The sequence below is a fragment of the Seriola lalandi genome, unplaced genomic scaffold (genome assembly GCF_002814215.2).
Source record: "Seriola lalandi dorsalis isolate HSWRI2012SDOR001 ecotype SW California unplaced genomic scaffold, Sedor1 jcf7180002054476, whole genome shotgun sequence".
NCBI lineage: Eukaryota > Metazoa > Chordata > Actinopteri > Carangiformes > Carangidae > Seriola > Seriola lalandi.
The window spans coordinates 3,257,638-3,271,251 of NW_019525029.1; the positions used below are offsets into that span (position 1 = coordinate 3,257,638).

Sequence of the window (13,614 nt, forward strand, 5' to 3'; positions counted from 1 at the left end):
TTGGACCAACAATGTCAAAAGCTAAAAAGAAAAACAAACTTGTGTCTGTGCCATATAGCTGCATGGACACATCTTCAAAGACGTGGCTGCCGCATCAGAGTCAGTTTGGGTTGGTTGGTCAAGCGGAGGTTTGCTGTGGCGGATCTGGAGTTTTAACCCCAAGTGAGTCAGTTTAGCCCCAAACTGGTCAACTTCTCTCCACTGTCAGCTGTCCCTACTGCAGTTTCTCAGCCTCTTCTCCAGTCTGTTGTGGTCCAATAAGATTTTTCTCTGTTATATATGTTTTTATATGTTCCCTTGCAATCCACTGGTTTCTCTGACACACACAGCCAACGCTGCTGCCAATGGTTAATGAAAGGTTTGACATACACTTAAGCCTCAGCTGTGCCGCTCTGGCTCTTTTTCCTCTGCTGTGGCTTTCCGGTCCTTTTTAGCACTATGAAGCTTTACAAAAGTACCTCAATATATTGAGGATTTTTTACCACTCAATCCTACACCGGAGCATCACTCACTCTCTGAGCCCTGCTTTGTCATACAGTTTTATTTTGACATCCTCTAGGTTTGATAGCACCATTTACCTTTTACTCCAGCTTTGATATACTCTTCCTCCTCTCTATACTCTTTACTTCCCCAGATGAAAGCAGCCATTTCTGCTCTCACCAAGGGACAGGAAGACTTATTTATCTTTTTGTTAGTTAGTGCAGCGTGTAAAGTTGTTTTTTCATTTCAAACATTAAGTCCGCTGGTTTTGGGTTGAGTAGAAACAAACAAGAGGCAGATTATACTGTTGGGGAAGTCCTGGTAGAAAATCACCTCAACATGAACTATAATGTGGTGATATAATACAGAAGTACCTCAGAACAGTCAGTGTTAAGAGCTTCAAACCGCTGCTTAATTGGTAGAATTTCATTTTCACTGTTTTCAGCTCTTTAATTTGAGTCTGCTCATTTACAAGCACCACAATAATGTTTCTAAATACATTAGTGAAAATGAAGGTAGTGTTGATGGAGAACAGCGCACAAGCTACAAACATGTTCCTATGGTAACTAGGCCACATTCCCCTTGGCTGGCTCACACACAGGCAGAGGGACAGGCAGGAGAGAGATGGGAATGCTGGAAAACACGCGTGATGGAGAGCAACTTCAGATTGTTTTTTTAGGTTGCTGTTCTTATGCCTTCCTCTGCTCAGAGAGCATTTACATTTTTAAAAAATCCAGTCTCTTGGCCCTAAGAAATCGTGGTTTCATTGCAGGATGTTAGAAGTCACTTTCTTTCTGTTCCTCCAAAAATATCTGTCAGTTTTCAAGCCGATCGCAGGTTCTTTCCCGTGGCTCCCTCGCGCCCACACTGCCCCTTATTCCTCAAACCTTCCACCCACCTCTGCTTTCAAATCCTGCTGCTCTACCTCTTCTGTGCATTTTATATTTACTTGATTACAGTGCTGTATCTAAACATAGCACCAGAGTGGCTCTGAACATAGTCAGAAGTGTCACTGGTCCTTATTTTATCTCCATTTGTTTTTTCTCCATTTAAACATCTTGCAATTAAAGCACTATTAAGTTTTTAATGCCTTAAACCTTTGAGTGTATGTAGGCTATGTACTGTATTATGTAGGGTGCGTAATTGAGGTGCTTTGACTATATGAATTCCTCCAAGTTTGTTGTCAGAAGGCAGTTTAACTGTATAAAAAATAGCCCTTATGTTTATTCACCTTTCATTTGAAATCACCAGGCATAGCAAGACAAGAGTTTATTCCATCAAGCAGGTGATTCTTTAAATGCCAACAGTGTATGTCTCTGTGTGCTAGGCTTCTCCAATGTAATTCTGTGTTTTGTAAATCCCTGCTCACACTTGAACCGTGTCAAACCTCCTGGAGTGATGCTGCTGGCTTGTCAAAGAGCCACAAGGTTGATGTAGCAAGGTTTTGCTCCTGTCAGTCATGCAGGCTGATTGTTTGGACAGCTCACTGTTAATGAATGGCCTTAACTTTCTGCACACACTTGCACTGTCTGTAGTTTTTCAACAGCTGTGATGCTAATGAATTCATTATAAGCAAATAAGCCACCTTTGACCCACTGTAATTTATCAATCTGCATTTATTTTCTTAAACAAGCCTTTCTTGAGTCTGTAAAGATTCTCAGTCATCCAGGTCATTGTGTTTCGAAGTGCTATATAAAGGACTTGCTTGAGGTTTTCTTGAAGACGTTTCATCTCTCACCTTGCTTTCGATAAAAGCGTCATTTAACCTCTTGTGCGGTTGTTAAAACCTTGAGAGTTGCTGATGGTCAAATGTGTGTTGTTGACCTCCCCAGCCATCATATGAGTCGTTATGGTCTAGGGATGCCAATGTAAGGCTACTAACTTTATATTAATAACATGTCGGCTACATGTTCATGTCCTGAAATGTTACCGTTATTGTTTGAAAATGGGACAGCTGGCATCTGTACTCCACACGCAATATACACAAAGGCTAACTTCCTTTTGTTTAAGCCATCATCATGACGGGAGCTGGGTGCTCACATTACAAGGCTACTGTCATTACCGTTCAGTCTGTCAAAATATAACATTGACTTTTCACGCCTCTGGGCCTGGCTGTCGCTGGCGTGGAGGCATGAAAAGTAAATGTTATATTTTTATGTTTTTGGATTGTCTGCCCGTCCGTGAATGCGGCATCCCAGTCACGCCTTGAGAGAACTTCTTCAAATTTGGCACAAACATTCATTAGTACTCAAAGATGTACTGATTAGACTCTAGTGGTCAAAGGTCAAGGTCACGATGACCTTACAAAATATAGTTTTTGCCTCGTGAAAATAGTATCTCGGGAACTCTTCAAGGGAATAGCTTCACATTTGTCCATCCATCTGTCCACCCTGTTCTTGTGAACGCGATATCTCAGTAACGCCAGTGCCAAATTTGGCACAAACATTCACTTGGACTCAAGGATGAACTGATTATATTTTGGTGGTCAAAGGTCAATAGGATAAATGTGATGTGATAAAAGTGATGACATTTTATATCCAGATAGTCAAAGGTCAACTTAACTGTGACATCATAATGTTCTGCAAAACACTTCTGGCCATTATTCAGTGCTGTAACTCAGGAAGGGGAGATTGTGACAATATTTCCTGCACCTTGGCTGCTTGGCGGAGGCAGACAACTGTGCGGCGGTAATTCTAGTTTTAAATTAGTTAACTGTGTCATCAAATGCTTTCCGTTTTAAGTCTGATGCTTTTGAATAGATACATGCACTAGTAACTATGACTGTCAGAAAGCAGATCAGTTACAGAGTTAAAACGTCTTAAGTAAATGAAAGTTAAGCCTTTGCCTCAACATCAATGTCCTGGTTGAAGAAACCGTGTTAAATTGATGCCATATTGATTTATAATACTGGACTTGTTGGAAAAATGGCAAATTCCCAGCCATAATTTCCAGTTGATTGTAAGTTGGTTGTTTGACATGAACATTATTTACTAGTCTGAATACGGCAATTACATAGACTTCTATATGACATGAATGTGACATCTGCACCAGTAGGCCTGTCTGTGAGTCACCGGAGGCTCCTTGTGGTCAGATTCTCCAGACCAGACATAACAGGATCACGTGTGTGTGATCTGTTTCTGGAAACACTGTCACTCCAAGACAAACTGGGCAGTTACAATAAAATCAAACACATTCACTTTTCTCAAAGGGGTCAGCTCCCGACCTCAGTGCGGTGAATCATGAGATGTAAATTGTGTCATTTGTAGCTCTCATTACACTGGAGAGGCCTCAAACATGTGGCATCAAACCAAATTAATATTAGAGCTGCAAAAGAACAGATTGCGACATCAATTAGCATAAAGAGTGCAGATTCTCATGAGTGAAAGTGCAACTGATAATCAGATTCCTCATCCTAGTGTTTACTTTGGGATGATTTTATGTAGTGACTTGATTTTATTTGTTTAAATATTAAATTGCATAAAACAAGTTATAGAGTCTCTGCATTATGATCACATTCAACTGTAGAGGTTTGTTGATTCAAACCTTTTGGAACATTCACCGTACTATATAGACAAACTTACCACCCTGAAACCATATATCATCCCAGCAGTATTCTCTGGGGGAATTTTGGCCATGCTATTATTTCTTTAGTCATAGTTGTGTCCTCCAGATGACACAGGCATCACTTGAGAGGACACAGTCAAACTGTAAAATAACTTAAATAACTGTGTGGGGCTGTTAACTGCTTTTTAATAAGTGTGAAAACTTGTTCACATAGAATCTTGAGCCTTTTCTTTAAAAAAGAAAAAGAAAAAAGTGCATCTGCAAGCCAACAAACAGGCAGTATTTAGGATTGTATTGTAGTTAGTGATGCATTAATCCAACTTTTCTCCTCTGATACTGATCCTGATACTTTAGCTCATGGTATTTGTTGATACATAGTACTGACCAGTAGCAATGCCCTCCCATTCCCAAATTTAAAGTCATTGGTCAGTCCACCACTTTGGTCCATAAACAGGTATTAGATGGATTGCCATGAAATTCGATGCGATATGCATGGTGACCAGAGACCTCCTGACTTTGATGATTCCCTGACCAATATTTTTGTTTTATGACCAAATACCTTCAAAACTAATAGCAATTACTTAATTTCACTATTTAATGAAACGTGTTTAATGAAAATTTGTTAGAGCTGCGTCTGTCATGATCACTTACTTGAGAGATGGCACATTGTATCCTTATACTGCATCTATTTTTTGTCTATACCCAAAAAAATCCTTCCTGTGAAAACGGTTATGATTTTGTTCTGTTTATTAACAAAGTTTCCAAATATGTATCAGTAAAGACATATACGGTAAAGGTTGAGTATATTTCTCCAACACCCACTCACAGTCTTCCTCTTTCTGTCTTTCTCTCCCTCTGTATCTCAGTTAGCTAGAGGCTGTTGCCACCCACACACTCCGTCCTGACAGCAATTTACATTCAGAATAGCCCATGTGAACACATCCATGTGTTCTAATATGTCACGTTTACTTAGAGCACCACATGCTGCAGGTGACTGGTTTTGTGGCAGCGGTGTTAGACTCGGAAATATGCTAAATGTTCCTCCGCAGGGTCATTCAATCAAACCAATGTTCGTCTGCCTCTGAGAAGTGTCAGAATTCAGCCCCACATGAGACACAAAGGAAGCTGCAATGTTTCCTCCAGCTGAGGAAGATTTCCCCTCGTGGGCAGCTGATAGGTCTGATCAGTTCACTCGTGTGTTCACAGAAACACTGTGTTGTGCGGCATGTTACTTTTTCATCATCTTTATTGTGCAGTTGTGTGCCAATATCTTCTACAGTTCAAGTAGAAGCCCTCAGAGTTGTTTCCATGGATACCAAACAATTAGCTGGGATTCAGAATAGAACCTGGAGAGTAGCCTATTTACAGGCTTTGGGAGCAGGGAAATCATAGGATGACAGAGTGTTTTGATTCTCTGTAGCAAAAGGGGGGAAAAAACCCCCCAGCTCCTTTGGGTAATGGGTAATTTCTGAAAAAAAAAGAAAGAAAAATTACCCCAACAGATCAATCGGGGACAAAAATAGAAGAGCAGAGTGAATATCAACATGAAACCTGATCACATTTTTAGCTTTAAGAGACAAACCTATGGATGAATCAGTGACATTCTCAACAATGCTTCAAAGTATCAAATGTATGATGGTGAGTTTGATTATGCAACAAGCTAAAAAAAAGAAAAAAAGCTAATAAAATCTTAACAATAGCCATTGTGAATAAAAATTTGAATGTGGGTCTCTTGTACAACCAGGGCTGAAAAATCATCTTCGGCCTCAAGTAAAGACTACACTTCATTCTCCCTTGTATTGCTGTCATCACAAACGCTGATCTGTGTGTAGCTTCACTTTTTTTTGACTGGCATCGTGTTCCTTTTATCTGATTTCTTAAAGCGAAGGGAGGATATTTTGAAATGTTTTGTCCTTATCTTTAATTGATGTATCCGTCCCATTAATGTAATTTTAAGTTGACAAGGAAACTGCGGTAGTGGTTGCATAGAGCAGTTAATGTGTTTTTCACACTGATCAAAGGCATATGTCATTTTAAGTTGTTATTTCTCTAACTCAGCTTACAACAACTTGTACAGCAATGTCAATCTCATCGAAGCTTGCCACCATTTTTCTGTCAGCATTTTTAATGAATGTACTACGTAGCTATGTAAGCTATGTAAGGAAGATGTCATCCCCATTCTTTGTCCCACCTAGTAAGCTCCGATTGGTCAGCTGTTCCTGTAACGGGTAAATCGCTTCAATGGGGTAAAACCAGACAGGTTGGAATCAAACAAATCAGACGTGGGTAGTGATTCACCGGTCTGAAACCAGAGTATGAAATAAACGATTAGGAATGAAAGAGGGAGGAAAATTTACACTGTGCTCCAAAACCCACGTTCATTCTGCTGTTTATGAAACCCCTCTTGCATTCCTGTTGTTTGTATGGCGAGATAAAGAGTAATATATGGAGTATTCACGATTCTCCTACTCCTGGGCATTGGCCCTATCTTTCTTCAGTCAGCACACAGTCATATAGAGGACGCATCAGATCGGATTCCCTAAAGATAGCAGCTCATGCTTTTATAGATCCATCTCCATGCTCCAGAGTTTGCAGAGGCCTAAAGTCAGACAAAGACTGCGAGGTTCAAGATGACTCATAAGAGTGTGTTTCCTCCTCGGATTATATAGGTGTCCAATATAGTTCTCACATCAGGATTCACCCCATTTTCTATTGGTCTCAGATATAAAAAGTATTCCAGTGGAAGGGAGAAAAATAGCTGCTTTGCAAGTGTCTTTCAGATTGTCATGATGTTGTTCTTTGTAGTTCTTTGGAGGCTGTAGCTGTCTGTCCTTGTTGGTGAGCTTCACTTACACCTACTATTCTGCATTGTTGATGTGCTAGTAGCTGGCTTGTGATTATTGTGTGTTCTGTCATGATTTCTGATGCTGTTTCCCTTATACATGTTACCAAATCAGCTCCAGGGTAATGAAGCTATGAATAAGACAATGTTATAATTTGTCTAAATATACAAAAATGTTGGTTATGACCTCATAAAGGGTGCAACATATCGTACTTTTAATTTTTTAATGTAACAAGGACATCAGGAATTATCCCATGACATACAATAAGAAGTAAATGAAAGTCCATGTTACATTATGATTCAACATTATAATTACATGATCTGTTTAACTGTTATACCCTTTATGAAGCAATCATACAATACTGGACTAATGTGTTTTAGCATTTATGATCATAATTACTAATTTGTTACTGTTTTTGGAACCGGATGCAGATAAAAATTCAAATACAAATCAGTTTATATTATATATATATATAATTTATATTATCTAGAATAACCCTATGTATTTCATATTTATTGATCACCTTTTTTCTTGTTTTTTTTTTTTCATCTTTTTTGCACTCCTTCCTCATAGACCAATCTCGCAGGGCAAGTTTTGCCTCTGCAAGACAGTCAAGCATGGAAACCCCTCCCAATACCACCCCACAGCCCTTCAGACAGCCGGTGAGTACAGCAAAGCCTGTTATATCTTACAGTGCCATCTCACATAGAAAATAAATACAGATTGGCTTTTTTAGGTCCAGTCTGATATTGTAAATTACTAATTCTCCCTTGGGAAGCAAAGCCAATTTGATGCTTGAATGAGGGTTTACACTTTCATAGATAAGAATCAAATCTGTAAAATTCTCATACATACAGTTTTGGGTCTAAGCATTTTAGTAAATGATGGATATTTTTATTGATTTATGCAGTACTCTGCTCTTCTGAACTGTCTTTTTTTCTATTTTCCCTTGATGAATCTTCAGAGTTTTCTCAATCGAAGGTTGAAGGGTTCCATCAAGAGGGCCAAAAGTCAGCCCAAACTGGACCGTACCAGCAGCTTCAGACAAATGATTTTGCCCCGGTTTCGTAGTGCCGACCAAGAGAGGTAATTAACTTTTATTGTATAAAACCCTCCTATAATTTCAGGTAGTACCGGTCATCCAGCCTCTAGTTGCATATTCTGAGTCTCATGAGGGGTTGGAGCCTGTCCCACAATGTTTTGGGCAAAAGCCAAGCCAAACACTGTGGACAGGTTGCCAGTTTATCACAGGTCTAACAAACATATTCCTACATAGGAGTGAGTTAGTGTTCACAGTTCATGCAGGACACATGTAATGAAAAGGCCGCAGAGGCCATGGTTTCAATCCACCACATTTTCCCTTGTGATTTATATTGGCTTTGTTTTCCTATGGTTACAAAAATAATTATTCATCAAATCAAAGCTGTCTTGTCACACGTAATAAAGTAAAATCAGCCAAATTTCTGATGCCGTAAACATGTGTCATCACAATCTCAATACCTGTAATGTTACAGTTTGTGTTGTGTCAAGATCACTAAGATCAATAAGACAAACAACAACAACCATAAACAAACTCATACAAACCCAGGGAGAATATGCAACTCCATGCAGGAAGAGACAGACCATGAACTTTCTTTTAGATTATTCCTTTAATTGATAGTTTAATTGACAGTGCAGAGCCTCACAGTTCTGCCCCACAGTCATCACAAAGTTGAAACATACAGTAAATGTAACTTAAATAAGCCTATTTATGCACTCACATTGTGAGCAGCTTTGAGCTTCTGACACTACTCATCCATAAACAATGAAATCTGTTCTTGCTTGGATGGCTGACGTGCTGCTTTGTGTACGGAGTTATTTTAGTGGGTGAGCCGTGACTACCCAACGCTAGAATTCCTCTGCATGGAAACCTCTCACCTTTGCTGCTGAAGACTACCTTCCCTTTTTTTTTTGCTGCAGTTAGAACGTTGCTAACCTCAATACTTAGCTTCAAGTTTGCCTCTTATTATAGGACCAGCTGATTACATATTGTAATGACAGTGTATAGCATAGTTAGGATGATTATAGTGCTCGGTATTAAAGCAGAATGTTGCAATTGTTACTGAGGATACTGATAATATTTATGACAACTGTTAGATTCTTATTTTAAGTGTAAATTTCCCTGTTTGTATCATGGTGTTTTAGCCTCTCATGTGGCTCTATTGAAGACAATGTCACGGCAGCCTACTGAAATATCTCAACAACTATTTAAAGGGAGACTACATCATTTCTGAAAGCAATATTATCACATTATTCCTGTTAGACATAAAAGTTGAATTCATGAGACATTTAACATAACTTTGCTCATTTCAATAAACTGGGGGGATTTTCTGTTAAAGCCTTGCTTGGTCTGGTATGACCAATGGCTAATAGTAGCTTAGATAGATAAAAAGATATATAAAATCCAATGTGCCTTCACCACATAGTCTTGCATTGTATTGTACTTGAATTATTATTATTATTATTATTATTATTATTATTAATTAATTTATGTGGGCATTTTATGTGTTAATCTGATTGAGATTGAAGAGACAGACAGGAAATGCAGGGAGAGAAAAGTTTTTTTGTGTTTTTTTAAAATTAATATGTAGTTGTATAAATGTGTGGTCTTATCATCGACATACAACGGGACAACTAACAAAAAGCCTAATTTTGGTAAAAGATATTAACTTCACAGGTCTGTTGGACATTCTGGAGGATCCGCTAGATTTGCATTATGCTCACGTTCATCTTGTCAGTGTGATTTCTATCATCCGATCATGTCAGGATGCACTAGCTCTCAGCTCTAGAGGCTCTCGTGACAGCTTTTTCTTGTTTTGTATTCTGACGTGAGGTCACATCCCTGAGGAATCTCACTTGCATTGTGATCAAAATTTTATGCAGTCCTCACACAATCCAGTCACGACGCACATATGGGAAACGTAACAATCTAGAGAAGGAGAGGCAGAAAGTAAAAGTGTTACGCTGACAGTACACTTTCCTCCCGCCACAGGAAATGCATAATAGACGGTTTTAGGGCAGGTGAGGATGTCCGATGCAGAGAGATGTGGAATATGTCGTTTAGCAAAGGATGTAAAAATTCTGTGTTCTAAAATGCAGACGATAGAACAAATTATATGTTAACCAAAGGGTTTCTGTGGAGGCAGCACTGAAAGACGTGGGGGCAAGCTTAATGTTGTATGGGTTAAAGTGACTTTCTACCTCAATCAGTGCGCTTTCCCCTGTAACCACAGCCATTCACCCGCTCCCACCGCTGCTTCAGACAGCTGCCTTCACAGCCTGCTTTGAGTTCTGCCCACACACGCTTAATTCACTCTCAGTACTGTTAAGTTGACTTTGCTATAAACCCTCTGCGTCCAACTTCACACTCTAGCTTTCCAACGCAGCTGCTCCACCTCTGCTGCCAAGTCGGTTTACCAAAGCATTTTTCATGTACTGCACTGTCAGCTTCTTAAAGTAGATGATTTGCCGTGAATATGGCCTTAAATTAGTGCTTAACATTTGTAGCTATCAGGTGTTTTACCAGTTTGCTTTTTACCAGTTTCTCCACTATTCTCCTTTCCCCTTTTTTCTCTCTTATGCTCAAAGCTAATGTTCATGATCAGTGCAGATAAACTCATTTTTCAAAACCAGTTTCAGAAGATATTAAAGGAATTACCCTAGTTCACTTTCTTACTGAGAGTTAGATGAGAAGATTGATACCACTCTCTTATTTGTTTAATAAATATGAAACCGCTGCCAGGCGCTGGTTAGCTTAGCTTAGCTTAGCATAAAGACTGTTAACATGGGGGCTGCAGGAAGTTACTGTTCCTGCTGAAGAAATAATTCAGCACATAACCCCCTGTAAAATGGTGAATTGTTTTCATACTTTGGTGTGAATTAAACAAATGAGATATGTTAATTAATGAGCTTTAGGTGAGCTGGTGTGTAGATTTCCTTTGGACAGATCCAGGCTAGCTGTTCCCCCTACCTCTAGAATTTATGCCAAGATAAGCTAACCAGCTGCTGGCTCTAGCTTCACATTAGTACAGACGTGAGATACATTTCAATATTCTCAACTCTAGCCGAGAAAGCAAAGCTTATTTCCCACAATGTTGGACAATCCCTTTAAATCTAAAATATCAAATCAAAAATGACCAGCTTGAACTCTGTATTTTTGCCTGCAGAACTGGAACTCTCCCTCTGTATCTTAGAGCTCTGTCAGCCAGCAAATCAATTTACTAGCTCACATTCACTGTCTATTTGCTCCACCTTAGCCTGAAAAGCTACAGCTGAACCTAAAGGGCAGACACCCAGTTACTGGCTGAGATGGTAACACACACATACTGAAGTTGTACCTATAATGGATTTAATTTGGTCCACTTCCTTTATCCCATAACTCTTCAGAAAAAATGATTTCCTTGCTACATTTTTTTCAATTGGCCTACTGACCTTGCATCGCCTGAGAGACAGCATTGACTCACCTTCCTGCTTCTACTTCCACCAACTCTTTCCTTGATAGAGCTGCCCTGTTCTAAAGGTTACCCCATGATTAGGTCTAATCCTCTGTGCTTTTTTATACCTGCACTCCAATATTCCTGCAGACTGTGACTGCTAAATTGTTTCTCTTTTACAATTTTGCCCCGTTTACACAGAAGGCAACACAAGCATTACTTTTACATTAGCATTTTTAAATTCTTGTATAGTTGTTAAAGAATTGCATTTCCAGACATCACCACAATCTGAGATACTGTGGGCCATTTTCTGAAATACAGTATGAGTCACATGAGGCAAGTCAACAGACCAAATTACAAACACCAGAACTGAAAATCTGGTAGTGTTAACTTTACTATAAACTCATTATAAAAGGATCAGATCTCATAAATCATACCCAAATCGCAGGAGTGACTCACACGGATTTCTCGGCTGTGGTGACTTATTTTGAATTATATGAAAACACTGATATAAATTTGGGTTGTAAATTAATCTCTTGTTCTTCTTCTCTTACCAGGACTCGCTTGATGCAAAGCTTCAAAGAATCCCACTCCCATGAGTCCCTACTTTCTCCTAGCAGTGCTGCGGAGGCTTTGGACCTAGTTTTGGATGAAGAGGCCATAATCAAACCTGTCCACTCTAGCATTTTAGGACAAGAGTACTGCTTTGAGGTGTGTTGAGTTGTGTAACCTTTCTCCCATTCTCTGTAGTTACTCCCACCTACTACAGGATTTATTTATTTTTATCTCACTATATTTAAACTAACTGACCAATATAATTTTATTTATGAGAGTGTTTTAAATATGTTAAGATAGCTATTCGGGTGTCACTACAAAGCCACTTCACGCCTCTCTGGAAAATCAGGGAAATGAGGTGACCTAGTGGTTTAGGGAATTTGTGCTGAAACAATTAAGTTGATTAATCAATTCAAGTCTTTTCATGAAGCAAAAATGCAAAAACATTCACTTATTCTAGTTTTTCTTTGTTTTATATAACTGAATTGAAAAACCATGGGTTTTAAGATGTAAGCTTTTGCTACTGGAAATTAATTGTGATTGTCATTTTTCGCCATTTCAGACAATTTATAAACTACAGATGAATTTATTAATTTGAAAAACAATTAGTTGCAGCCATATAAGGTATATTCCATCATTATAAATTTACTCATATGTATGTTTTGATTGAAGGTAACCACCAGTTCAGGGACAAAATGTTTTGCCTGTCGCTCAGCTTCAGAGAGAGACAAGTGGATTGAGAATCTGCAACGAGCTGTCAAACCTAACAAGGTAGATACAATAGATTTTTTGTCTTCTGTTTTAAACTCCAGTAATTACAGAACATGTTTACCCAAACCCCCCACAACTGGCCACTTTTTATTTTATTACAAGATCCAGGGTGTAACATTAAGGACAGATGTAAATAAGGACTGTTATAATCCAGTAACAGAATTCGTCGTTTCACTTTAAGGACAACAGCAGACGGGTGGACAATGTGCTCAAGTTGTGGATCATTGAAGCTCGAGACCTTCCAGCTAAGAAACGCTACTATTGTGAGCTGTGTCTGGATGACATGCTGTACGCACGCACCACCAGCAAACCCCGGACCGACACCGTGTTCTGGGGCGAGCATTTTGAATTTAACAATTTGCCTACCATTCGTAGCCTTCGCTTGCACCTCTACAAGGAAACGGACAAAAAAAGACGCAAGGTAAAGAGAGCGCGCCAGTAAAACAAGCATTTAAAAATATTGATTGAATAAAACTAATAAATCAATATATTGTTTTGTTTGGTAATCTAGGAAAAAAGCACATACCTTGGCCTTGTCAGCATCCCCATCTCCAGCATCACGGGCCGGCAGTTTGTGGAGCAGTGGTACCCGGTGATACAATCCAGTGTTTTGGCCAAAAGTGGTGGTGTTGGAAGTGCCAAAGTCATCAACGCCTCACTGCGTGTTAAGTCTCGCTACCAGACAATGAACATCCTCCCCATGGAGCTGTACAAGGAATTTGCTGAATATATTACCAACAACTACCGAACACTGTGTGCAGTTCTGGAGCCGCTGTTGAGTGTGAAAAGCAAAGAGGAGGTGGCGTTTGCTCTGGTGCACATTCTTCAAAGCACAGGGAAGACAAAGGTAAATTAGAGGTCACAAGTTAGCTTGACTAGATATATTTTTCCACCAATCAACGTTCAAATCTGAGTTCTCTATATGACCA

The 13,614-nt window shown here is 39.2% G+C and overlaps 1 protein-coding gene across 1 annotated transcript in view; it reads left to right on the forward strand.

Annotated features, from left to right (window-relative positions):
- syngap1a (synaptic Ras GTPase activating protein 1a) overlaps positions 1 to 13,614 on the forward strand; it is a 35,175-nt gene continuing 21,561 nt past the window's right edge. The window contains exons 1-7 of the mRNA XM_023412317.2: positions 1 to 162; positions 7,461 to 7,549; positions 7,852 to 7,973; positions 11,917 to 12,070; positions 12,587 to 12,685; positions 12,867 to 13,106; positions 13,197 to 13,532. Of these exons, the coding sequence (XP_023268085.2) occupies positions 12 to 162; positions 7,461 to 7,549; positions 7,852 to 7,973; positions 11,917 to 12,070; positions 12,587 to 12,685; positions 12,867 to 13,106; positions 13,197 to 13,532 (1,191 nt within the window). The 5' untranslated portion in view covers positions 1 to 11. The remainder of the gene's footprint in view (positions 163 to 7,460; positions 7,550 to 7,851; positions 7,974 to 11,916; positions 12,071 to 12,586; positions 12,686 to 12,866; positions 13,107 to 13,196; positions 13,533 to 13,614) is intronic.